The sequence below is a fragment of the Doryrhamphus excisus genome, linkage group LG2 (assembly GCF_037039965.1).
Source record: "Doryrhamphus excisus strain RoL-2023G ecotype Guam linkage group LG2, RoL_Dexc_Guam_v1.1, whole genome shotgun sequence".
In the NCBI taxonomy this organism is placed as follows: Eukaryota; Metazoa; Chordata; class Actinopteri; order Syngnathiformes; family Syngnathidae; genus Doryrhamphus; species Doryrhamphus excisus.
Genome location: NC_136358.1, coordinates 6945489 through 6972753, shown reverse-complemented (window position 1 = coordinate 6972753; position 27265 = coordinate 6945489). Strand labels below are relative to the sequence as shown.

At 38.9% G+C, this 27265-nt stretch overlaps 3 protein-coding genes across 3 annotated transcripts in view; 1 reads left to right on the top strand and 2 right to left on the bottom strand.

Annotated features, from left to right (window-relative positions):
* Positions 1 to 269: 269 nt before the first annotated feature.
* Positions 270 to 1451, top strand: ostc (oligosaccharyltransferase complex subunit). The gene is made up of 4 exons (XM_058067598.2): positions 270 to 477; positions 750 to 843; positions 941 to 1138; positions 1217 to 1451. The coding sequence occupies exons 1-4, from the start codon at positions 339 to 341 to the stop codon at positions 1233 to 1235; spliced, it is 450 nt and encodes a 149-aa protein (XP_057923581.1). The 5' UTR covers positions 270 to 338; the 3' UTR covers positions 1236 to 1451.
* Positions 1452 to 1823: 372 nt separating this feature from the next.
* etnppl (ethanolamine-phosphate phospho-lyase) lies at positions 1824 to 9481 on the bottom strand. Its single transcript, XM_058067131.2, has 12 exons — positions 9315 to 9481; positions 9065 to 9183; positions 8183 to 8342; positions 6490 to 6564; positions 6309 to 6402; positions 5919 to 6035; positions 5652 to 5734; positions 5359 to 5584; positions 4216 to 4370; positions 3926 to 4146; positions 3794 to 3849; positions 1824 to 2961 (listed from the first exon to the last, which is right to left on the bottom strand). Exons 1-12 carry the CDS (start codon positions 9371 to 9373, stop codon positions 2914 to 2916), a joined length of 1413 nt encoding a protein of 470 aa, XP_057923114.2. The 5' UTR covers positions 9374 to 9481; the 3' UTR covers positions 1824 to 2913.
* An 857-nt stretch (positions 9482 to 10338) lies between these two features.
* col25a1 (collagen type XXV alpha 1 chain) overlaps positions 10339 to 27265 on the bottom strand; it is a 100292-nt gene continuing 83365 nt past the window's right edge. The window contains exons 18-37 of the mRNA XM_058067133.2: positions 26634 to 26696; positions 26083 to 26151; positions 24506 to 24550; positions 24357 to 24401; positions 23671 to 23748; positions 23493 to 23516; positions 22375 to 22419; positions 22253 to 22297; positions 22090 to 22170; positions 21965 to 22027; positions 21441 to 21491; positions 20661 to 20687; positions 20489 to 20569; positions 19340 to 19393; positions 19215 to 19268; positions 18522 to 18548; positions 17670 to 17723; positions 15680 to 15757; positions 13284 to 13322; positions 10339 to 12933 (exon numbers count right to left, since the gene is read on the bottom strand). Of these exons, the coding sequence (XP_057923116.2) occupies positions 12931 to 12933; positions 13284 to 13322; positions 15680 to 15757; positions 17670 to 17723; positions 18522 to 18548; positions 19215 to 19268; positions 19340 to 19393; positions 20489 to 20569; positions 20661 to 20687; positions 21441 to 21491; positions 21965 to 22027; positions 22090 to 22170; positions 22253 to 22297; positions 22375 to 22419; positions 23493 to 23516; positions 23671 to 23748; positions 24357 to 24401; positions 24506 to 24550; positions 26083 to 26151; positions 26634 to 26696 (1026 nt within the window). The 3' untranslated portion in view covers positions 10339 to 12930. The remainder of the gene's footprint in view (positions 12934 to 13283; positions 13323 to 15679; positions 15758 to 17669; positions 17724 to 18521; positions 18549 to 19214; positions 19269 to 19339; positions 19394 to 20488; positions 20570 to 20660; positions 20688 to 21440; positions 21492 to 21964; positions 22028 to 22089; positions 22171 to 22252; positions 22298 to 22374; positions 22420 to 23492; positions 23517 to 23670; positions 23749 to 24356; positions 24402 to 24505; positions 24551 to 26082; positions 26152 to 26633; positions 26697 to 27265) is intronic.

The following is a 27265-nucleotide window of genomic DNA, read 5'->3' as shown; positions in this document are numbered from 1 at the left end:
CTCACCGTATTCCTGGATACGCATGCGTCAAATGCTTGACATACCAAACAAATACCAAGCCAATAAATCGAAGTTTTCATATACTGTGTGCTTTAGGTATCTCATAGTAACTGATAAAGGAGACACAAAGTATAATATCTTCATTATCGTGAAGTCCTGTGGCGAAAAAACCCCGCAGCGTCACATATTTTCGGTTTTAACTGAGCGTGCGCGCTCCCGCGAGGTGGATGCAAAATCCGGCAGGCATGCAAAACTCGGCACAACACCGGGACACGTCGCCGAAGTGCACACCAACGAAGAAGAGGAGGAAGCCGGAGCTGCAAGAATAGGACGTTATCATGGAGACCTTGTATAGCATACCTTTTACTGTGCTGGAATGTCCCAATGTAAAACTAAAGAAGCCTTCCTGGCTGCATATGCCGTCAGCCATGACAGTGTATGCGGTTGTTATTGTTTCCTACTTCCTCATCACTGGAGGTAAGGCTCGCTTGCTAACGGGCTGTAGTAAGCTAGCATGCTAACAGGCTTGTAAACGTTGCATTATGTGTAGAAACCAGTCTTATCTACGTCGGCAAATTGTTAACGTCAAGCATAAAATATAAAGAGAGCGAACGTTGGAACCAAGGTGGCATATGACACCGAGTTAACTAATTCAACTTTTACACTGTGTTAAATTAAATAAGATTGTGTTCGAAGTCTTGCTTGAATATTTGTGTTTAAAATAATTTAAAATGGCGTCTTCCTCACAGGCATAATCTATGACGTCATTGTGGAGCCTCCAAGTGTGGGCTCAATGACTGATGAGCATGGACACCAAAGACCTGTAGCCTTCCTTGCGTACAGGTAGCAACGTTTTTAAGTCTTGCGGTTTGTAATATAGACCGTACACTTAATTAGCCACATAAACGCTCATATCATCATCATAATGTGTTTTTTGTAGGGTGAACGGGCAATACATTATGGAAGGACTGGCGTCCAGCTTCCTTTTCACAATGGGCGGCCTGGGCTTCATCATCCTGGATCGCTCCAACGCACCCAATATCCCCAAACTTAACCGCTTCCTGTTACTCTTCATCGGTTTCGTCAGTGTGCTCCTCAGCTTCTTTATGGCCCGTGTGTTCATGCGTATGAAGCTACCGTAAGTACATATTTCAAATTCAGCAGCATTCCTTTTGAATTTGACTTACTTTTTCTCATGTCCCCCCCCCCTCTGTAGCGGTTATCTTATGGGATAAATACAACCCTCTCTCCTGGATTCATTCAGCATGGACTGATCTTGCTGATAAAATTTTGGTGTTTGGACTCCAAACACAAACAACTAGCATTGGAGATGTGCCAATCATAAAGTGGGAAGTAGGTTTGTTTTCTAAAAAAAAAAAACAAAAAAGGAATTCTATCGCCAGTTGCATTTTTGTACACAATCCTAAAAATAAATCTTTGTTTTCAGAACATCTCGCAGTGTTTTGTCCTTGAGGAACTACACCAGGGGTGTTTAAAATATAGCATGGGCCATTTTCAGCCTGTTAATTGTTAGTATTATGGAAATAAAATAATGACGAATGAGATTTATGATAACACTTTGCTCAGCATCTTCTAAATTTGAAAATAAGAGTAAATTGACTTGTAAGACAGCGCCCTCTGCTGGATTCATAACTGCAGAACACCTTATTTAAATAACCATCAAGAAAACCTAATTTAAAATTTGTGAAAAACTTTGCCCCCTTCCTGGTTTCTGACTTATGTTTGTCACACTTCAATATTTCAGATCTTCAAAAAAAAAATCAATATTCGTGACAACACAACTGAACAAAATGCAATTTCAAAATTAAGCTTTTTATTATATGGGAGAAAAAAAAATCATGGCCCTGTGTGAAACCTAAACCTAATAACTGGTTGGGCAATCCTTAGCATCAGACAAGCTGCAATCAAGCATATGCGATAATTTGCAATGTCTTTTACAGCGCTGTGCAGGAATTTTTGCAGAATTGTTGTAATTCAGCCACATTGGAGGGTTTTCCAGCATGAAGCGCATTTTTAAATTAAATGGGAACTGCATTTTTTTTTTGTTGCCCGTCATTCACAATTTTTATTTGAATCACAAACACACATTTCCCTTTTCTGTGCATTATAATGCGAAAATTAACAACGTTCTTATCTTGTTAGTAGAATGTGTGTTTTATGATGACTTCATTCAATAACACAAAAATACATTTCAAGGAATAAAGTGGCCCCCGATGCATAAGTGACTGATGTAACACAACTGCACTCCTCCATTTTTCTGTACTATGCAGCCCTCATAGTAGTCTTGCAGTTTGTAATATAAAAATGTTTGTGTTCCTGCAGTACCGGATACTGTCCACAAAGGGGAGCCATCAAATGTCAATAAGATATTTTTGCACACACGCTGCATTTAAATACAATCTTTCAATCACTTCAAGGAGAACAAAAGTGGCAAAAAGCAGCCTTTATAAATATGAATGAATGTAAATTATTCACCAATTACACATAAAAGCCACATATTGCACAAGCACTTGTAAATCATTAAAACCATACCAGATTTATATTATTAGCAGCACTCACAGAAATTAAATGCTGTAAAATAAGTTCATTGTTAAAATGCTATTATATGGCAGCCAATTCAGCGTGTACCTTGCCTCCCAAAGACAGCTGGGATAGGCTCCAGCTTACCTGTGACCCTAATAAGGACAAGCGGTCTGTAGAAGACAGATGGATGGATATTCAAAATGTTTCAAGTTCTCCTCTTGACTTCCCTCATCATGACACTTGCAATATTAGTTAGAGCAACAACAACCAAAAAAGCCAAGGTATTAAACCTGTGCAAGCCTTGCCTGTTCTCTTAATTGTGTAGCTTATTATTATTATTAATATCTATTAAAATGAAGGATTGTGGTCTCATGAAGTGTGCGTCAGCTCGCCCTGATGATGAATTATCGGTGGAACCTGAAGACAAAAAAAATATTCTTACAGTCACCAAACCATATTTCCTCATTTAACGAGCAGTGGATTTGCTCAATGCTCAATTGCTTATTTGTCCCATCACATTTGAATTGAAATGTTAATATTTTGTTCCACAAATAATATGCTGCTAAAATCATGTTCTTTTTATTGATTTTGAAATGTCTTTATTTGGGATACGATGTTCATTTGTATCAATTCATTTACTTTTTAATTTTTAATGGTTCACAAATCACGATAGTCCATTGCCAATAAAATATGTATTATAATAAATATAAGGTGTTTATTTGGGGTAAGGCTTTTAGTTGTACCAATGCAGTTTTATTTGTTATTAATATGTTGGTACACAAATCATGATACTTAATTTACAATAAAATGTGTACCATAAATAACATAAAAATGTTATATTGTTTATTTGGGGTAAGGTGTTTATTTCTGCCAAGGTGTTTTTTTCATAATTAACAATATTTTAATATTTTCTTAAATCATACTTTATTTAGAATTAAATATGTATTTGTACCAATACAGTTTATTTTTTCATTCAGATTTTGGTGCAAAATTAATGCTAATTGATTTCCAATAAAATAATGATAAATATAATCAGACACAGGCCTTATTTATATTTATTATTCATACCAGTGTTTTTTTTGTCAGTTAAATTTACATTGGAAATTACATTTTCATTATATTAATATAATTTTAGTTTGACAAATAAATAGTACTATTGTGGATATCGTAGCACCATCCCAAAGTATTTCATAAAGGAAAAGAAAATATTTGCAATTTTTTTCCAAAACTGCTTGAGGAAATATGTTACCTTTTTACCGTCATTCAGTATGCCGGACGTCTTCATTCCTGTTGCCACTTCTATATCTGTGAATAAAGAAAAAGTACATTGTATAGCAAACCCCCATTGATGCTTGATGACAGTGATGACTTCCTGTTGCACCTGTCAGAATGCCGTCAATTTTGTCCACCACAAAGTCTACGTCCTCCGTGCTGAAGCACATGGGCGGCTTAAATTTGAGGACATTGCGATGAGGTCCGTCTGCACTGAGGAGCACTTGCTTCTCCTTCAAGCGATATATGACCTCTTGGGCCTCTGCTGTGGCTGGGGTCAGCTTCAAGTGGTCCTTCACGAGCTCCACCCCCACAAACAGGCCGCAACCCCTGCATGGCGGTCCTACGTTTAATACCGCCCTCCTCCCCAGCGTGGTTGATGAAGGTGATGCTCTTTACCTGACATCACCTATGAGAGGGTGCTTCTCTTTCTGAGCCTCCAGCTGAGAGGTCAGGTACTCGCCCACTTGCAAGGCTTTTGTCTGCAGATCCTCCTTGACGATCACGTCCAGGACGGCCAGACCGATGGCACACGACACCGGGTTGCCTCCAAACTGAGAAACGGAAATCAATTGATGACAAAATTGTCATTACTTCTTAAATATAAAATTCATTACTCAATATTGAATATTGCATACACTAATACCACAAAAGTCTTAACAAAATAGTCACAACTACTAATACTATATATATATATATATATTTCAATCATAAAATATATAAATATTGTAATAACATAATACAGTGGAACCTTGGTTAGTGTCATGAATTAATTTCAGAAGGTCTGACTCTAACCAAATCAATTCTACCGGTGATAAATAATTCATTAATTCCAGAAAGAATGAATGAAAGAGATAACAGAATATTTAAGACATTATTCCTGACGTGCCTGTGCCCAAAGACACAATGTGAGATCAACACAGACACCACCTTCTTGTTTTGCCATGAGTTATATCTTTGAATTCAATTGTGTTTCTCGCCTCAATAACCCAAAATGGAGCCAGCATTTTGATAAAGAAGGTGAGAAACACGAGGCAGATGTTGATCTCACTGCCACATTGTGTCTTTGGGAACGTAAAGTAACCTTAAATGTTCATTTAGCATTTACAATGGATGTTAAGTATAATTGTAAAACTACAAAATGTGTTTTATGTTAGAGTCAACCACTGATGACATCACACACGAGCGACATAGACGGTTGCCATTTTAGACCCTATGATAAAAAAAAACAAAACATTAAGAACACCATAAGATGCAGGCTGTATTGTATGCTAACTGAATAATGCACACAAAGTGAGGCAAATTTTTGTAATTTTGGATGTTACCTAAAAACACGCTAATATAGGTACTAATATAATATATAATATATATATAAATACTTTATCCTATTATTACAAATAGTTTAACAACATTAAAAGCAACTAACTAAGATAATGTAATAACTTTGATTAAATTGAGTTATTTGATCCTATGTATTGTTGACACGCTATTTATTTCCTAATATTCTCATCAATAATAGTAAGAAGAATAGAAAACTCGTACTGTGTTGAAGTACTCCATTCCTGACGCCATGAAGGTCTGGGCCACCTTCCTGCTCGTGACCACACATGACATGGGGTGCCCGTTCCCTATGGGTTTCCCCATGGTAACGATGTCGGGCACAAAGTCGTCACCCTGAAGCTGGAAGCCCCAAAAGTGGGTGCCCACGCGACCAAAACCCACTTGGACTTCATCTGCAATGAAAAGACCTCCTGCTCCACGGACATGCCTGCAGAGAAGAGAGAATCAGCAAACAAAGAGACGGTCTGAAGGTGAACGTGTCTTTCGTAACGTACTGGGCCACTTGCTGGAAGTAGCCTGCAGGGGGGATGACTTGTCCACCACAGCTCTGCAATGACTCAGCAATAAAGGCGGCTATCTGCGGAAGAACGTCAATGAAGAGTGTGCATCATTTGGATTCATGCAAAACTCCCTTTGCAAAACTGTCGCGTGTCTGCTGGTTTGGGCTTGTACGAAAAATATGTGTCACAGTATCGAGTGGTTGTGATGCAGGCTGTGAACACTGGTGGCTCATTTTTTGATGGGAAGATCAACAACGGTACCTTGCCTCCATTTTTTTGCACTTGCTCTATGATATTTCTGACTTCATCCGCATAGGCTGTTGCAGGATCCGGGTGGTCTCTTCTGTATTTGCCTCGGTACACATCCGGGCTCGAGGCCTAAGGAAGAAAAACAAACAAAAAAAAAAACCCAGCATATTAACCTGTATCCAGACTTGCGCCGAAGAGTTGGAAAACTGTGTTGTCCTGAAGGTGGCAGTAATCCAACACATTGTTTTTGCATAATCATTTAAGAAGTAGCAGTAAAGAAAATGTACTCATCAACTAGTATCTAACTTGTATTTTACATTTCCCACAATGCATCTGCTGTTGTCCTATGCAGCCACAGGTATCCATATTCCGGATCCAGCTGAGTCATGGTGTTTCACTCACCACGTGCACAAACGGACTGGGCGGTGCGTCTGACAGATGGTGTAACTTATAGGGGCTGATTTCGATGAGCGATGTCACATGACCGTGATAGGCGCTGTGGGTGGTGGTGGAGGGGTTCGGGGTGTTAAATGAAAAAAATAAAAAAAGCTCCGCTCAAATTTGTCCACCAAAGGGCGCTCACTTGTCCAGGGTGATGATATCTTGGCTTGCCGCATACTGTCGGGCGAGGCGTAGCGCCAGGTCGTTGGCTTCGGATCTACAGATGAAAGGAGGGCAAAGGTCAGTGGAGTTACTTAGTCACCATTAAACACACAGTGGCAGCCTGCCGTAAAAACAAACTCATCTTTCACTCCTATTGACAAGTCGGAATGATGCTGCCCCTGGTGGTGGGAGGTGTCATGCACTTAATTCATGATGTAACAAAACTTAGTATAACCTCAGGTAATCATCATGTTTGTCAGCTTGCAGTGGTTACTTATTGACGCTGCTTTATCTCAGTTCATGGTCACCACAATGACTTTTATTAGAGCTTACATGCATGCTATACATCTTTTCAGATAAGTAATAAACCTGCCATGCCATCTTTATCTTTTATTGTCAGCTTTTCTGCTTTGGGGAGGAGAAATATGAAATAATTCATTTTAAAGTAAGGGATTCATTCTAAGAAGCTGGGTCAAGTTAGTGTTTAGCATAAGCTTTGTTTTCTTACAGAACATCATTTGGTATTATTATTGAATTGTCCAGTGGAATACATTGTGGTCGTCTACGACTAAACATTCATTATCCACAAATGGTGAAAATGTAGAGCATTAATGAACCAAAATGAAACAAGAGGTCACAAAAGACCCCACAATAACATCCTGCAGGCCTCACCTGCCTATAGTAAATTCATAACTCCACCATAAGAAAGATATACACAAATAGCATTAAAGCTCATTTAAATTTTGCCAGAAAACATCTTGATGATTCCCAAGATCTTTAGGAAAACACTGATGGTCTGATGAGACAAAAGTTGAACTTCTTGGAAGATGTGTGTCCCATTACATCTGGTGTAAAAGTGAAGCTGCATTTCAGAAAAAGAGCATCATACCAACAGTAAAATATGGTGGTGGTAGTGTGATGGTCTTGGGCTGTTTTGTTGCTTCAGGACCTGGAAGACTTGCTCTTATAAATGGAACCATGAATTCTGCTGTCTACCTAAAAATCCTAAAGGAGAATGTCTGCCCATCTGTTGGTGACCTCAAGCTGAAACCAACTTGGGTTCTGCAGCAGGACGATGATCCTAAACACAGCAGTTAATCCACCGCTGAAGAAAAACCAAATGAAGACTTTGTAGTGGCCTTGTCAAAATCCTGAACTGAATCCTACTGAGATGCTGTGGTATGATCTTAAAAAGGTGCTTTGTGTTCAAAAACCCTCCAATGTGGCTGAATGACAACAATTCTGCAAAGATGAGCGGGACAAAATTCCTCCACAGTGCTGTAAGAGACTCATTGCAAGTTATCACAAACTTGATTGCAGTTGTTACTGGTAAGGGGGGCCCAAACCAGTTATTATCACTTTTTTTCAGCTTTTTGTGTTCACTTGTGTTGTCATTGACTAATATTTACATTTCTTTGATGATCTGAAACATTTAAATGTGACAAACATGCAAAAAGGTGAGAAATCAGTAAGTGTGCAAACACTTTTTCACATCAGCGTATCAGTGCCTGATTGGCTGAATTTGATTGACTTTTCTGAGTGACATCTTGGAAATATGCCCATTTCCAAAGAGTCCTGGAATGCAGCATCTCTTGAAGGTGCAAGTGAGGTGAACAACAACAACAACAAAAGCGTGCTGCATATCATGTGCTAATGTGCGTACCGCGCCTTACCCAGAGTTGACAAAGTAGAAGACAGACAGCTCCTCTGGCAGCGTGGCCTGCAGTTTTTGGGCGTAGAGCACCAGGTTGTCGTGCAAGAAGCGTGAGTTTGTGTTGAGCAGCTCCATCTGCTGCGCACCCGCTTTTACCACGTCTGGGTGGCAGTGACCCACTAGTGGGGGAACCCAAAACAGGATCATGTTAAAAGTGAGCTTGGGAGGCGTGCTGCTGAGAAATAAGACAACGTCGATCTTACGAGATGTAAACATATGAAATAAGGACAGTAGCTTTTATGATGCATAAAAACATGAAACATAAGTAACACTAGATGGAAAATATCCAAAAAATAAACCAGACATTTCTTGTTCTTTGCTTTAAATATTTTTGTATGTGCATAAAATCACACACAAAGTACCAAAGGATTATTTAAACCGGTCTGTGGCATTGTGTTGTGCTATTAAAGCATTATAATTAGACTAATTAAAAGCTTGCTTTTGCAATGCTGCATTTAAGACGGATGGGAAATACAAAAATATGCCTGATGACCTTGATGAACTAGAATTTAATTGTAAGATAAACCCATTTTAAAAACACAATTAATCTTTTTATGCTGCTTTTTGATAGAAAACATCAAAAATTATTTTTTTTGCCTAAAAAGCCAATTTAACCACAAAATAAGTAACATCACTTATGCACATGTTTGATGTAAAACTAAATATTAAAAAGTAAATAACTAAAACTAAATTTCAAACCAGCGGTTTTCCATATGTTGCATTCAATGCCGTCACACATTCCATTTTGCATTGCACTTGCAGGCAAGGCAAACTGTATTCGTCAACACATTCCTATATCATATTAAGTGTGTGTGTGTATGTGTGTGTTTGATGTGTTCACCATGAGCCACATTGTTGATACAGTCCAGGTAGCGTTGCCCCGTCTCGTCATACATGTACTGACCCCTGGCTCGTACTATCTTAATGGGGTCATCACTGAAGAAGATCTTGCACGAAGGCCTGCATTAATGCACATGGATACACACACACACACACACACACATACACATGCATGCAATGTGGTTGGACAGGTTATTTGGACAGCAAAAAAAACCTTTTCAAAGTTAATAAACATTTCAAAAGTGTCTTACCCAATGTGCTTCTTCCTCAAGTCAATAGTTTGCTTTTTGTCCAACTTCTCAGCACACATTGTGGAGGTGTCCCGGAGGTTGTCCGACACTATTTTGGCTCCCCGTGTCCTCTGACGATCCAAGCGGCCGATTTATGAGCGACGCGTATGCAGCGGACGCTTGAGGACGCTCACCACACCTCTCTTTCTCTGGAACTTCCTCTGCTGCCATCTAGTGGTAATGAGCATTTTCGCAAGCCTGGTCATTTTAAAGAAACAGTGCTCTATGTATTATTGGTGGCTCCAAATTGTCCATAGGTAGGAATTTGTTAATATGTGCCCTGTGATTGGCTGGCCACCAGTCCAGGGTGTAAGCCGCCTCTCGACTAAAGACAGCTGGGATAGGCTCCAGCACCCCCGCGACCCTCGTGAGGAAAAGAGGTAGAAAATGAATGAATGAATGAATGAATGCTCTATGTATTAATTGGTGACTCCAAATTGTCCATAGGTAGGAATTTGTTAATATGTGCCCTGTGATTGGCTGGCCACCAGTCTGGGGTGTACCCCGCCTCTCGACTAAAGACAGCTGGGATAGGCTCCAGCACCCCCCGCAACCCTCGTGAAGATAAGCGGTAGAAAATGAATGAATGAAAAGTTATTAAAAATGTGGGTAGATGTGGATATTGTTGGGATGTTTTGGGAAATTCAGGGAATTGCGACATCGAATTAGGGCCACAATGAAAAAAAATTAATATTTCTAGAATAAAGTTGTAATTTCATGTAAAAAATGCAATGTTACCAATGTTACCACGTCATATGTGCAGTTCAAATGTTATATACTTTTTAATATTTCAGTTCATTTTGCCATTTTCTATACAATATTGCTGTAAGACTAAATGGTATCTAATTGAAGTGTTATTTTTATCCATTTAAAGACATTAATTAAATGGATGAAATCAAGAAAAGTAACATTTTCAATCACAAAGCACCCCGCCCCCCCACCATATAAGGACATTTTTGGTCATGTTGTGAGTTTGGTACCAGTGATGTATTTGAAAGACCGTTTATTTGGCTCTGACAGTACAGTCATATAAATGTACAGAGTTTGAAATGAAGAAAATGCCAATCAAGTGGGTAAAAAAAAAAACAATACAAATGCATGAACAGAAACTCAACCACAATCAAAAATAATACAAAAAGATTTTAACTCATGCGACAAATTCTCAGCAAATTGAAGTGTTTTTTTGGGAGGGGACAAATACACACATGTCGTCTTACATTCCTTTTTTTTTTTTTAGGGATTTTTTTCCCATCATGATGTAACTGTCCAGATTTTAGCACCCCCAAAACAAAACAAAACAGGGAATTGAAATCTACCAAAAAAATAGCTGCACATGCTAACGATACAGCACCTTGTGAGGACCAAGACAATAAAAGACACTAAAAGTCATTAATGGAAAGGAGTATTTGATTTGCCTTTTAAAAGTGGTATATTCAAACTTGGGGTAGCACGACTGAAGAAACAGAGCCACAGAAATCACACAAAAATGTGACCTTCCAGCTGGATGCTACACACAAACACACAAAATGGTGAATAAAAATTGCACTTCTTATGTCAACAGTACATGAAGTCATCCACAATACATACACATATTTATATCTATATATATATCAAACTACATTCAATGCAAACCAGGGAAACAAACAAACATGGCACTGACTGACCCAACGACAACATTCAGGCCGCCCTCAAGAAAAAAGTGTTGTCATGGCGACACTCCAACGCTGCAATGGTCCACGGAAATAAGCCACTACTCCTTAAAGCATCAATTTTTTTTCTACACAAATGGCAACACGACGTAGAGGAATGCCGCTTACAACCCAATAAATCATAGAAAAATAAATTATGTCATATAAAATACAACACTTATATGCAAAGAAATTATTTGAAAAACAACTGGTGAGACCGCTGTGCAGATTTGTGAAGAGACATTGCATAGCAGCGACTTAAAAACAATAATACTGCACTAAAATGTGTTTGTTGACGAGCCACTGTACTGTTAATATGCTACATATAACACTGGTTCTCAAACTACGGCATGGGTACCACTGGTGGTACATGACGCTCCAGCTGACGGTACCCAAGAACACCAGAAATTAAATGATATTGGATAATATATACATACAATATGCATCAAATAATTGTACAATTACACAATAACCCGATATTTTTGCGGAAGTTGAAAATCACCACGAGCCAAAATCTGAAAGTACAAGCCACTTTTTTGAAAGCTGAACCACGATGGCAAGCGGAGGTAGCACAAACGGTGGTAAAAAAAAATGTTTTAGGCGCTACTTGGTGTAAAACGTTTGAGAACCACTGTCATATAATCATTGCTTCCCTTGTACACAAGCAGTCAACTGACATTAAAACAGCTGAAAACTGTAATAAACAAACAAAGATAAATGATGAAAATGTGATATATAAAGTTTTCTGGTAAAGGAATGAATAAAAGCTTCAGGCACCAAATGGCTATCAGACACAAAATATAAACAAATAAGCGCAAAACAACTAAAAAAAAATGTCCTGTCACTTGATATTTCATGTGTTTTCTCCATTATCGTTTGGTGTCATGACAGCGCTGGAAAACATCCGCTAAGAGCTTTTATTTGACATGCCAGTCAAGTTGATTTTTGACCCTGGAATCTAAATCCCTCCCCCATAAAAACCATAGTGATATGATAACTATCAAGTGACAAATTGAATGCAGGGCTGGAACACACGCATCAAGAGCTTAAATTTGATGTGCAAGTGCATGTGGTTTGTTGCAGGTTGACTTTCGACCCTGGATGTTAAAAAACAAACAAACATCATGCCGAAGAAGCTATATGGTGACCATCAGGTGTGAGAAAAATCACATGACAAACAAACACAAAGAAACGATATGTCGCTCTTTGGCAAATAAACATAATTGCATCCTATCATCCACGTTCTCAGTAGATCCTTCTGCCTCGTCTCTATGGAGACTGTCCCCCTGGCTCAGAGGGGGGGCACCGTCCCAGCTTAAAAAAAAAAAAAGAAAACCCCTCATGGATTCTTTTATCAGTGCAGCCGGGCGCGGAGAGGCCAGCCAACGCCTTTTGCAGGCGTGATAAAGCAACGATCTTTCATTTTTAGGGGGAGCGGGGGGGACGTTTCAGGCTACCAGCCATGGCGTGACTCCCTTGGGAAGATTCAGGAAAAGCCAAAATTATATTTATAATAAATGTCTTTTTTTTTTGTTAGTTTGTCTCTGTAGGAGCCATGACAGTGTGCGCACACAACACATTTGTGGAACATGCTTGTGTCTTTGAAAAAGCGTGACGACACACAGAAAACTAACAAAATCACAGAGCGTCAGTCCTTCCACTTCCTGTTTCTAAAAATCCAGCCCCAGCTAGCGCCCTCTTGTGGTGCTCCAGGCAGCCTTAAAAAGCTCCAAACACACGGCGATGTGAGTAGAAGCATGAGGGTTGTTGTTTTTCTTGTTGTTTTTGCATCATTATACGCATAGACCTCTTCCATTGAAAAATAAAACATTATAAATACCATAAAAGAAGCATTATTTACAAACTCCATGCGTTTCAGGTTAGCGTGATCACTGCAAGAAAAAAAAAACAAAAACAACATGAAGTAGCCTCACATGTCCAAAATAACATGCATGTGACACAACAATACTAAAAATGCTCTAAATGTATTATTTACATAAACCACAAATAGGACAGGCTATCCTGATTTAGGCTTTAAAACTGTTTTGGGGTGCACGGGAAAGCGGAATGTTAAAAACACTCTTTGACCGCACGGCCATTTTTCTCCACAACACAAAACACAACAACAACAGAACCGTTATATGCTTTTGTAGCGACTCAATATGGCGGTTAACTGATTAAAAGCGTTAATTGGAGCTTTTTTTGGTATTTTAACATTCAATGGTCTGTTTTCGTGGCTTACCTTCTGCCAGCATCCAGGCATTGGTAATCCATCAGGGCCCTGTGCAGACAACAAACACACAATGACGACTGAAACAGCACTGGAAATGCTAAATTATTAGTAGCTAATGAAGCCAAACCCTAAGAACTAGCAACTACAACTAGACAACACAGCACTACTAATGAATTTATTTGTATAATAAAATAGAACTTCCACAAATGTTAGCTAATATGTGGCTAACATGCTAAAGCTGCACTACATAGCTCCCGCAAGGTAAAGTTAGCATTATACTGGAAATGGGAGCCAGTCTGGCAATGTTAAAACAAAACACAAGATATTACACAAATATTACACAAGTTTTTAATATGCCTGGTGAGTCATATAGTAGCATTTTAATGCAAACGTGTGTGCTACCTTAGCAAGTGCTACAAAATACAATGGAACCAGTTAGCGTCCATTCCAGTTAGCATGTTTTTTTGTTAACAAAATTTACACCACAGATTTGCCTTGGTTTGCACCCATTTTCAGGTTAACGTATAATACGGCGCACATATTGTGTTATTAATATACTGTGTGAGTCTGTATTCTTTACTATTATTATTATATTTTTTTTAATCAGAAAATGTCGTTCCTGTTAGCATTCTACCAGATAGCAAACAAAATGGCAACCGGAACCGGACGTTGCATCACCCGTCTATGATGTCATCATGATTGATGACAAATATGTTAATACAAAACATCTTTTTACAGTTTTGTAATTGTTTTACATGCATGAAACAATTCTAAATGCATATAAATGAAGAATGAAAGGGATAAACAAATGTTTAAGGTTAATTATAAATTAATTATTCATTGTAAATAAATTATAAATAAATTATAAATTATACTTTGTAGTTTTGTTGAAGACATTCTGCTTGTTTTTACTTTGACATAAAAAAACATACTGCAATTCATGCACATAATTCACATCAAAACAAACATGCATGTGTCCAATTTTATGGTGCCTGAATATGGGGAGTGATGATATTTGTGTAAATATAAAATATGAATGTAAATGAGGTTCACTGCTGACAACCTTTATTTCCCTGCAGTTTGGTAAATTAAATAGAAGATACAATTTTTTTAGCCAAATATGGCCCACGGGTGTGATGACCAACCTGTGATTTAACATGATTAAATGTTGGTTAAACATCTTGGCAGCAACAGCAAATAATGTAATGTTCCCCTCTTGATGTGATGGTCTGGCCCAATTGGTACAAGGACAGGGAGTTAATAGTAGAATACAGTTAATAGTGGTGGGAAGGAGGGATCCAGTATAGGTTCATTAGCGTCAGATTAAAGGAGTAACCAGCTTGAAGACAAGAGGATTTGGGATTTTTTTTTAATGGGGTATGAAAGGGGATTGCGTTAAAGGAACAAGGTCATGTGTACTTTTTTGGGGGAGGGTTCTATATTTACCAATTGTTGCAAAAAGGCTGCTTGCAGTCAGGAGGTTAGTGTCATGCAGTGGATGTTGATGGGTCATGATAACAATACTACTTCTATAATATATAATATGAATGATAATACCGTAAATTCCCCAATTAACACCTCTATTAAATGAACCACTTGACTGTTCGGTGTCACATACTGTATGTTACACTTGCCGTATTGTTTACCATGACCGCATCAGCGATGTTAATGCTGGCGGAGCAGTTTGCCCCTTGCAGCTTTCACAGCAGTGGTTCTCAATTATTTTCTGCCATCCCCCCTAGGGGCCAGAAATCCCCAGTTTGAGAAACTATTGAGAAATTGATATAATCTATTTATTTATCTGTACTGTATGACTGAACTAAACAGAAAAGTGAGTTTTCAAACAGTTTTGCATCTACGGCTGCTTCTAATTGCGCTTTAGGTAAATGAACGCCCCGACAATAAGTAAAGCATTTACAGTGCAACACACTGTAATGACACACATATGATCCAGTAGCTGATTTTGAAATATGAGCTGCTTTATCTATCTCTGCATGCGCTTTAAAATTTTGCTACTCAGCTGAAAATTATGCATGTTACACTTGGTATACTTTTGTTTACAACCGTGCTATTAATACTGGCTGTTGCTCCTTACCACTACTACAACATTGGTTCTGTTGCTGCTGTGTACTTGTTAATAAAATGATGTGGTCATAGAGAACTACGCTTTCCTTTTTCCTTCTTCCACTTTTTCCTGAACCCCAAATTAAAGTTTAAGTATATAACTTGTTATGTATAACAACAGCCTCGGTTCAATTATTGCCTGTTTCCAATTACCTAATTTTGAGGTTTTGGTAAGTTAAAGCCATGGCTATAATTAGAGCATTTACGGTAACAGTGTGTGGTTTGGGTGGAAGGGTGCATGCAAGGGTGAGTGCCGAGAGGAAAAGAGAGGAATACTGTACCAATTGGCATGGGGCATCCAGCCCGTCCAGACCTGGCTGCCCTGGTTCCCCCTTTTCACCCTTAAATCCCCGGAAACCCTGTTTGCAAAGATGACCTAGGAGTGTTACTGGGAGAGAGGTGGACCACCCTTCACGCACTATAAGGAGGGGCCACCTTGCAAGCGAGCCAACGCCACTATCTACTGTTAATGCTTTTTAGGTTCAGGTGGCATCGGTGTAGCTACAAGGTGGACCTCTCCTTGCTGGGGGCAGACCACCCTGACTTGGGACATACCAATGGGCAGGGTGCATCTAATCCAGGGGCACCCTGTTCTCCTTTCTCGCCCTTAGGCCCTTTTTTGCCCTTCTTTCCCTTCTCCCCCTGCGGATACAACCATGTCGTTAAACATCACTGACTTAAAGCATTGCTATTAGGAGGAGGAGAGGGGAGATTAAAGCCCACCAAGGAGAGGAGGGGTTAGATAAAGTAAGGGAAATATTACAGTTGGAAGCTTTAAAGGGCACAAAGGAGGAGAAAGTGTAGCAGGGGAGGTACCTCCACAAAGAAATCACACATTTAATCCATGACAGAACATGCATATGTGAGACATAATAATCAAGAAGTGTTCACAATTGGCGATTTGCAAAGCAGGAAGTGATAAATCTTTGAAAGCCTCAGAGGTGTCCAAAGTCCTGCCAAAGAGCCATCTGTGGTGTGCAACTTTTATTTTTATTTTTTACTGTCATTTTATTTTGAATCTAAAAATTAACTGGCTGACATTAGAACATGACAAGAAAAGATTAGCACAACACTGCAAAGAAAAAAAAGTTATGTTACATTACCGGATGATTAAACATGCTACAGTTTTGCTGGTAAAAGATATAAATAAAGAAAATCAACTATATATTAATGCAAGACAATGCATATTTTTATTAAATCTGAAAGATGTGATTATATTTGGGGGGTTACATTGGCTGCATCAGATTTTTGCCCCTGTGCATATTACATAGACTTTCTTTATTGTCATTGCACAATAATGCAGCAGTGAAATTGCCAATGAAATGTCGTTGCCTGGCTCTCGTGTAATAATAAATAATAAATAATAATGTGGAGAATAAATAGATGACATCAAATATGAACAATGTACAGCGTGAACAGTAATTTGTACAAATAATTTAAATAATTTAGAAGAAATAACAATAATTTATTATTATATAATACGTGCTTGTGTACTTGTGTACTACCTTTCATGTGCTTTTAAAACTTAACTTTCTATTTAATTTTTGGTTTCAGTGTTAGAATTAAATTTTTAATGCGTTTTAATTAAATGTTTACTGTAATTACAATTAAATTCTCTATGTACATTAATTGTACTAAAATTGTAATGTGATTTTCAATTCAGTAATTATATATTTGATTTAAATTAAATTTTAATTAGATCTTTTCACTGTTAATAAAACAGTATAATCCCCTCAAGGGCAATTACCTGTACATTGATTCAATTGAATGAAACTTCTTCCCTTATGGTTTCTGCTGTTATTGTAACATTGGTAATGGCGTTGTGACCTAAATCCACCTCTTCAAGTGAATCATGGCGTTCAGACTATAGTTTGCTCATTCAAGTGTGAACCGCCTAACAATCTATCATTTGTTTAAACAGGGAGTCCACACTTCTATAAGTAGTTACTGCAAAAGGAAAAGTTAGTGTCAAGTTAATAGAAAGTGAACAAAGGAAGTTGGAGGATGCAAGGAAACAATCAAAGATGGATTCTACTGTAAGAGCCTGCTGTCAATGGACTTCGGTGGAAATGATGATGGCTGGCTGAAGATGATGGACTAGTGAGGAGCTTGATCATGAAGCATGAACAAATCCTATTTCTAATTATTGTTACAGCAATAGTCCTATCGCCCTCCTGTCCATTGACACCAGTCCCCTATTGTTGTTATTATATATCGTATGTACAATATATACAGTAGTACTGTATATAAGTGCAGCACATCTACATCTACCTTTTCTCCTCTTTCCCCAACGTCGCCTTTCTCTCCTCTTAAACCTGGCAACCCCTGGAAGAGGGCAACTTTATTAACTCAATAAAAGAAAAAGATAAAGATGCAAAATGTGTGGAATGAAGTTTGGAATGAAAATGTAATTTGCTTTTCTTGGGGATTATTACTGATAAAAAAAACATATTTTCAAGTCTTTAAAGTATACCTTACATTATTTATAAACTTTGCTTATATACACTACCGGTCAAAAGTTGTAGAACACTCCAATTTCCTTGGAGGACGAAAACTACATTTTTAAGTGTTAAGATGGTCTTTGACTTCCCCTTTTTGTTGCCATTTTTGTAGCAACAAATAACTTTATTATTATTATTATTATTATAATTATATCATTATATCATTTTCCAGTAATGCTTTTCAACTGATGTTCACCCAGGCAATAGTAATTGTTTTGTAATTATGTTCTACATCGTACGATTTGTTTAAAGCCAACGTTGCAGTCACAAAAATGACATTTACAGTTCATGGTGCGAGCCCTTCAATCCCAAGTCTCGAGTCAAGTCCAAAGTAAAAAGATGCAAGTCCAAATCACATCTAAAGTCAGGACATGACAATTCCAGTCAAGTCCTCAGTCATAGGCTTGGAATTGGAGTCCTTACAAGTCAAAAGCCTTGTTTAGTCTTTAGCATTCAGGATTTAGCCAAAATAGAAAAACAACAAATATACAGTTTACCTTCCTACCTAACTTTCTACCACTCTCAGCAGTCTATCCTTCCTTCCTACATATAACCATATTTTTATTAAAATAATTAATATCCTTCCTGTGTCTATCCATAGCCACAAAATAAAGACACTTACATCCAAGCCCGGCGTTCCTGCTGCTCCCTGCAAAAAAAAAAACAAAACAATAAAATCAAACATGGCCGTTGTTGAGACAATTACGGCTATGTGTTGACTCATTTCCAGTGGATATAAATCTATACGGTACTGTATACGGTACACCAACTACTCTAAAGTACAACTTTTGAGACACATTTTCAGTGTGTCTAAACTTTTGACCAAAACTGCAAACATTATCTAAAACAACACAAACTCACAGATAATCTGTTTTGTCCTCTTTGTACGTATGCAGTACCAGTTCAAAGTTTCAAGACTCTTTTCACGTTATTGATTGAGAAGGCGTGTCTACATTTTTGACCAGTACTGTATATATTATCATACAAAGCACACCTCCTTATGGTCAAATTGTATTTAAATACAAACTCACTATGTCCCCCTTTGTCCAGTTTAAGGTTTTGAGGGGTTTTTTTAGAGACACTTTTTGTTATTATTAAATGCTAAGGTGTGTCCAAATGTTTGTCAAGTGCTGCACACATACAAAACACACCTAGCTATGAAAAAATATTTTCCATTTGGCCGGTTTGTCAAAGGTTTCTCATGGTATTGAACACAAAGGTGTGTCCAAACTTTTGACTGGTACTGTTGTAATACACTATATCAATGCAAAACACACCTATTAATGGTAAAATAGCAGCTGAAACAAAAACTCACAGGTAATCCGTATGGCCCCCTTGGTCCAGGCTCACCCAGTGCTCCCTGCTCCCCCTTATAAAAGAGAAAAAAAAATCACTGTACTGCGTGGTCAACGGAACGTAAAAGTGCCATAATTGTCTTACTCTGTCCCCCTTTGGGCCGGCCGGACCAGCTGGACCCGAAGGCCCGTCAGTGCCCTGCAAAGAGAACCAATGGAATCACTGGTGCTGTTTCCAAATATAACTCCCAATCATGAGCAAATGGAAGCATAGGACACCCATATGTGAACACTATACAGGGTCTGGGAGTTAATATATGAGTGTGTCTTCATGCCTAATTTCATTTCACAGCACAATGAGGGTGGAAAATAGGAAGTGGGGAGGGTGGAAAAGCTGTAGAGGGAAGAGACAAGACAACAATTCCTCTTGTGACACTCACCCTCATTCCGGGCTTGCCGTCCAAGCCGGAGGCTCCCTGTGCCGGTTATGGATGTATGAGTGACATGGACAAGGCGGAGATTAGTACCAGATGTTATTACCACTGTTATTACTGGATAGTCTTAATTACACGCTGGGTTACTGGGATGCTGACAAACCAATCGGGGCAAATGAATGAGCCACACATGTGGAAGGCAAACACACACACACATATTGTACATATAGTATATGACAAAAGAGAGTACAACCCTCATAACCATTATATATTCCCAGAGGACAATACTGTACTATAGAAAGTGATATATTTTAGTGTAGTCGGTGTACAGCTTGTAAAACAGCATAGATTTAATATTCGCTTAAAATGAGTCAACACACCTCATAATTGTCTAAATACTAACATAAGGGAATAGAAACATAAGCATGTCTTAAAGGCTACACGAATGGTGTTGGCACTGGGGGAGCTTCATATTTTTCTTTTTGTGCCATGTTTATTTTAGCCATGTCTATTCTTTTTATATGTAAAATTTTGTTGAAATTCTGTTGGAATTTGTATTTTCCTTCAATGAACTTCAGCTCCTTCAGTGCCAGCAACACTCCTGCAGCCTCAGACCATGACACGACCAGCACCATACTTCGTGACTGATTTTCAGTGGATAGCGAATCACACAAGCTGTGCTCTGACTACTCTAAAGTACAGTGCAATATATCCAAGTTACTTTCCAGAGTATTTCCCTGATAGAAAATGAACTGTGATAGAAAACAGCTGCTGAAATGTGAGGGGTGTAGTCGCTTTTGCAAGATACTGTATACTGTAAACACAACAATGCAAACAAATAATGAGTATACTGCACTTACAGGGAGGCCTAATGGTCCTCTGTCACCCTTGTGGCCGGGTTCCCCACGTGCACCCTTGGCACCATGCAAACCAGCTTCCCCCTTCATGATAAAGTTGCAAGAAAAACTGGTTAGCATGTATGCTAAAAATCATAAGCAACAACTGGCAAAAAAGGGCAGAGGCATTAATTACCTTTGGTCCAGGGAAACCATGTGGTCCCTAGAGGAAAAAACATATATAAAAAATAAGTAGACAAATAAACAGTGAACACAGGTGTCCACAATTCACCTTTTTAATATAATAAGGAACATGTATTTATGTATTTATGCTCCAAGTTGAGCATACTTGTACATGTCTGACATGTTGCATTGCGATCAGGGGCGCAGCCTGGATTTCTGGGCCCTAAGGGTGTCACAAGATACTCGGTTCATGAGAGACGATACATGAGATTGGGTCTACGACAACAGGACAAAACAAAATTTTAGCCTTTTTCTTAAGAAAAGTACAATGACAACATAAAAAATATACGACAGTATTTTGCAATCTTACTACTTAATTTCTATTACTGTATGTTACACTCTTCTGCACTCTGTGTGTATGTTACCAGGTACCTCCACCCACTGAGACAAATAGACTGTATGACTGTCAAAAGGGCTCATTCCGTTCATGCCATTGTTCAATAGAACAAACATGCCAAGATTCTGAAAGCAATGCACAGAATGAACCCTATTCCTGCCTCTTTGGAGACGAGAGACACGCATGATCAAATTCTTTTCATTCGATGCTTGATTAATGAATTCAATTATTATTGTCTGCCCATGAGAAATCTTGTCACGCATCAATCTCACAAGATCTTGTGACACCCCTACTGGTCAAAGATTCTCTAGGTTTGTAGGAACCTGTTGGTTCTGAACTGAACTTGCTGATGTCATTGATCAGTCGGATTTGGCCAGTTGATTACCCCAAACTCACCATAGGTCCGGGAGGCCCATGTGGTCCTGGTGCCCCTGGTGTGCCAATAATCTAGAAACCGACACATTAAAAGGGTTAAAGCGGGTGGTGGTGTGTTTATATGCAGTGGTAACATTTCATGAAGGAAATGTATATAATTCAGCACTTTCACACGCTATGCTACATTTGCATCTAAATGTCCAGCGGGAGACAGTTGGAAGAAGGCACGTCAAGAGATACCTCCCAAAAGTCAGCAGCAACTCCGTGTATGCAGCTGACACGCTAACTGGACTTTAGCCTTGCTGCTACTTGAGCAATGCTGAGGAACGGAAAACCATTCACAGATGACAAAACTTGACAAAACATTCATGCTTGATGCGGCGAATTCACTTTTTGATGACTTTTCAGATAAAGACAAGTTAGTCAATAACTAATAACAGAGATGCCTCTCTCTTTCAGCAAGTACTGTCCACGGTCGTACCATCATGATGGCATGTTTCCTTTTAAACAGGGTTATCATTCTGAAGACTTTTAAGGACACTCACTGAGGAGCCTTGAGGGCCGGGCAGACCTGGATCTCCCTTGTCTCCCTTCACCCCATTGACACCCTAAAAGGAAAAAAAAACTTTCAGAACTATAACACGTCTCTGAGGCGATGTTTGTTTCTTACAGGTAATCCAGGTAAACCGGTCGCTCCTTTGTCTCCAGACGCTCCAGGCATTCCCATGTCTCCCTTGGAGCCTTTATAGCCCTGAGAGAAAAATGCACAAAAATGTGATTTTGTTTTTTTTCTGTTTGAAATTAAATCATTATCATCATTATCATTATCTTACTCTTTCGCCATCAAGTCCAGGGAGGCCAGGCATGCCACGGTCCCCCTGGTGTAGCACAATGAGGACATGGCATCACTTTTAGTTATTTTAAAACAACAAGTGTTAAATTCTGGACAATTTACCTTGATACCCTGTGGTCCTATAGGCCCAGGAGGACCTGGAGGGCCCTGCAGGCAAACAGAGACGTCACTTTTTCATCAAAGGCATTGATTAGTGTCAACCAATCGGGGGAAAAAAGAATTAAAAAAAAAAAAGTAGCACTTGGTTAAGAAATGAACACCAAGCTGGTGAACATGCCAAAGATGACCACAACATGTTAGCCACAAGACATGAATTGCATTATATGTTAAATAAATGAAAAATATGTCAAGTATTTCAATGAAAAGCTGTTTCAAAGTTAAATAAACATTAAAAATCATTTAAAAACAAAAACATGGGTCATATTTTGTGTTGTTTTCCCAATTAAAAACCCACACAATCCAAAAATAAGGGTTATCTTGTGGCCTTAAAAGTCAAATAATGAATGCAAACATTAAAAAAAAAAACATTTTTAACGTTTTGCATTCCTGACAACATTCATTCATTCATTGATTTTCTACCGCTTATCCTCACGAGGGTCGCGGGGGTGCTGGAGCCTATCCCAGCCGTATTTGGGCAAGAGGCGGGGTACACCCTGGACTGGTGGCCAGCCAATCACAGGGCACATATAGACAAACAACCATTCACACTCACATTCATACCTATGGACAATTTGGAGTCACCAATTAACCTAGCATGTTTTTGCAATGTGGGAGGAAACCAGAGTACCCAGAGAAAACCGACGCATGCGCGGGGAGAACATGCAAACTCCACACAGAGATGGCCAAGGGTGGAATTGAAGTCGGGTCTCCTAGCTGTGAGGCCTGCATGCTAAACACTCGACCGCCGTGCAGCCTCCTGACAACAGAACATGGGTAAAAAAAAACCCACATCTATGATTCCCTTGACAAATAGCACCAGAGTCATTTTAATCCCAGTGGTCACAAAGGACTTGTATACCATACATGCCCAACTTGTTTGTTTGGGTCACATCCTGTTAATCAATTAGAGCTGCTGGCACTTGTGTTGATTTATTTAAGGTTTTCATTCAGTGTTATGCATGTTGCTGGCAGAGGTGGCTCATGCGATCAAAAACAGATTATTAATAGTGATGTCTGAGAACACACAAGGCACACACAGTACTGGAGCCTAGCATAATTACCGTCACTGTGACAGTGGTAATCTTCTGCAGCAGGCCAAACGAGTGGAACAAGGAGAGGAGAGAAAGAAATAACATTGCAGAGGAAACAAACCTTTGTGTCAGCATTTTGCACAGACACACCCTAAGTGCAGTATTTGTATTCACTTTATTTAAGAACAAACATCATTCACTGTCTGACCTGTAAAGCTTCCTGAATATTCCCATTGTAGTCGATGATTTCTGTGGTCCCTTGGTCTCCTTTTTGTCCCGGTGGGCCCTGCATGGACATAGTCGCTTGGTGCATCATTTCATTCATGAATTGTGAATGTAAATATGTAATATTTACATATTGTACATAATGTACATATTGTAAATGTGTGAATGGATGAATAGAAGTAATGTTTGAATGGTAAGGGTTTTAGTTATTTATAGTATAGCATAGTATATAACTATATATTAGCATATAACATACGTACATCTCATATTTACAGTTACAAAATTCAACATGATGGAAGAGAAGTAGCAAGAAGCAGATCTTATTTATTCATACACCTTCACAGTATCACAGCAATTTGTAATATATCTGTTCACTTCCTGTGTTTAATATATACCGATTACCAATTTTTTGTAATTAAAGAGAAGGATAACTGTAATTCTGACGCTGTAAACCTGAAATTTCCCCTTGTGGGATTAATAAAGGCATGTTGTCTTATCCATGAATAACTAAGCGCTGCTTCCTAGTCCTTTTCGCACAAATGAATTGTACAAGTATAAATAGCCTAGCGTCGCACAGGCGTAGCTGCACGTCATACGCTTTAAAATCGCTTCTATTTTAATCAGTCTGGTTTGTGGTTAACTTGTATGCAGGTGTAATAAAATGCTCACCTTAGGCCCGACAGGCCCATAATCTCCTTTATCGCCAGTCTCGCCCTAATGCAGGATATACATAGTTATTAATGATTTATTTTACATCATGGGATTACAAAAAATGGCACAAAAAGCCAAACATGTAATCAGGTCATCAGGTAGCTCACCTTTGACCCTTTAAGACCAGGTGTACCTGTCTCTCCCTGTGAACCCTGCAGAGAATATGCCAAGTATGATTAGATAAAAAGTGTTTTTTATTCTATTCTTCTTGATTGTCATAACCATGATGACTGGGAGGTGGGAGTGGTGGTGGTGGGGATTTGGGGTGGTGGTCCTGTTTCCCCCTCTCCAGGGAACACCCCTTTGGTTAAAACAACCAAAGCTCCAGAGTGTTTATATGAAGTCTGTGGCTGATAAAGGTGGGGTTTCACATTTGTCAAATCCATCTGTGGGGGTCATCTGAGTTTAAAGTGGAGTTTAAAAGATAAAAAAACTACCTGCTGGGTCAAAGTCAGACATAAACAATAAACGACAAAGTTTTCCAAAATGCGGCTCAAGGGCAATTTGTGCCACACAGCTCATTTTTTAATTGGCCTGCGGCATATTGTACAAACATAATTAAACATACATAAGAAGATTATACACAACGTGCACTGCAAACCAACCAAAGTTTAAAAAGCTGTAGGCTTCATGGAAGTGGACAGAGACAATCGCTGCAGGCCAACTTTCTGTTATGATACTACTTTTATTCCTGACTATTTTTGTACTATTTGACACAAACCTGCACTTGTGTTGTTTTTGTTGTTCTATTTTTTTGTTCATGAAAACAAAATTACCAGAAAAAATAATACAAATCTTTATGAAATAGAAATCTATCTGGCTTAACTTAAAAGAGAATAAATTCAGTGACCAGGTTTTACCATTTACCAAGTAGATCTCCACTCACACTGTGGCTATTTGTCATTATATGAAGGCACAATGTTTGAAGTCACTAGTTCTAATAAAAAATAATAAAAAACTACCAAGAGTTGAAGCAAATATTCTTCTTTGGGGGGTAAACCACTACGACAGTCTCCCCATCATAAGGCTGGACACACTATGTGTTTGTGTTCATCAAAAAACCACATACAAATAGTGTTTTGAGGACAAGACATAATTCATGTTATTACAACATGAAGAAAAAATGTTCAGTGACACTTGAAAAAGTTAGTACATACCCCATGAATGTGATATCCACAAAAACAAGCTCTGAACTAAGCACATTGCTCTTCATTCACATTAGGAGAACGAAGACTATTTGTGTATTCAAAAATATAACTATTGTTAATGTATTTTTTGATTCAGTCAAAAATGGATGCCAAAATGTTTCCTCAGGTCGCTTACATTCCTTGTTCTTGCCTCCAATACGGCAAACGTCTTTTTGTTATTTCTTTTTTTGCCATAATATGTCAACAAAGGGTGAATAGGTACATCCTATCACCCATTTACTTTTTCCGCTTGTCCTCATTAGGGTCGCTGGCATGCTGCAACCTATCTCAGCTGACATTGGACGAGAGGCGGGGTACACCCTGGACTGGTTTGAATAGGTATATCTAATTGTTATGTTTGGTAAACTTCTTTTTACACTTGTATGCCAATGAAAGTTAAATGTTACCTAAAACACACAGCTTGACAGTGGAGTGTTCTATTTGTGTTCTATATTTGGGAATACATAAAAGGCCCTCTTGATGGCGGCACAACTGACCTTTGGCCCCACAGGCCCGATATCTCCTTGTTCACCTTTTCCAGGTGGCCCGTGCTCGCCTCTCTCGCCCTGTAAACATAAAAAACAGCTGTTCAAAGTAAAACGTGACGCAACAGAGGCTGCTTTAACCTAAGGAGGATAACCTAGAAGGATAACCTAAGTGGCATAGCAGAAGCAGCCAACAGATGGCGGTATGGTGCCACTGATATGCTTTGCTGACCATGAACCTAAACATGAATTCAACATACAAAAAAGTCTGTCAGTGTGAGTATGCAAATATACCATATTAAATGTGCTGTCACTGCCCGGTTCTGTCTACTCTATGGCATCAACGTGTGTATTATGGACTGCATTTAGATGAGCTCGACATAAAACAATGACAAGGTCATTAATTAGAATCTAATGTGTGTGTATGTGTGTATTATCACAGCTGGCTTCTCAGTGTGATAATGTCATGGCTCAAAGGGAAGCTCTTTCCAAGTGACATTTTGGAAGCCAGAAGTGTTCTAGGGACTTGTTCTTGATGGTGTACCTAATGTTGCGTCACCCACCTTGGTTCCTGGCAGGCCCGGGAGACCTGGCTCTCCCTGGGGGCCAAGGAATCCTGGCTCCCCCTGATTAAAAAGAAAAAAAAATTATAAAAGAGAATGAGCAGCTACAAATACCGCTTTATAATTTAACCCCCTAAGAGCAAAATGTACCGACAGACCCTACTGGAATCCGCATTTTGACGTACGAGGTGCTCGATTTGATTTTTAAAAAAGCTTAACAATATCGCTAAACCATCTGTGGTACTTCAGTCACTCGGGAAAGTCTGACGGAAAGACAGCAGGACAAACGATGCGTTAAGCTTAGAAGTGGTGCTATGTTAGCAAAATGTTAGATTCATCGAGCATCGAAAAAGCTACATTCAGTGCAGTGTTATTAGCATCACCTTGCAGCATTATGCAGGAGGAGCCAGCAGTTTATTTTTATACAAAAGGCATGCGACATTCCAGGCTTGAAATGAAGAAAGGTAGAGCACAGGAAGTCATCAATTTACGACACTGACAATTGTGAGCCCCGATTCCCAGCTTTTAGTCTAAGTTAGCAAATGCATCATCAGTAATGAGCAACCGGCATTAATACTGCTGATGATTTCTTTGTAAACAACAGTTGAGTAGCAATATTTTAAAGTGCATGC

Coding starts and splice junctions, on each gene's coding strand:
- etnppl (XM_058067131.2), bottom strand. CDS start 9,373: ATGTGTGCTGAGAAGTTGGACAAAAAGCAAACTATTGACTTGAGGAAG. Junction 9,184..9,314: donor TTGAGGAAGAAGCACATTGG/GTAAGACACTTT, acceptor GCATTAATGCAG/GCCTTCGTGCAAGATCTTCT. Junction 8,343..9,064: donor TATCAACAATGTGGCTCATG/GTGAACACATCA, acceptor TTCCCCCACTAG/TGGGTCACTGCCACCCAGAC.
- ostc (XM_058067598.2), top strand. CDS start 339: ATGGAGACCTTGTATAGCATACCTTTTACTGTGCTGGAATGTCCCAAT. Junction 478..749: donor CTACTTCCTCATCACTGGAG/GTAAGGCTCGCT, acceptor TCTTCCTCACAG/GCATAATCTATGACGTCATT. Junction 844..940: donor GTAGCCTTCCTTGCGTACAG/GTAGCAACGTTT, acceptor TGTTTTTTGTAG/GGTGAACGGGCAATACATTA.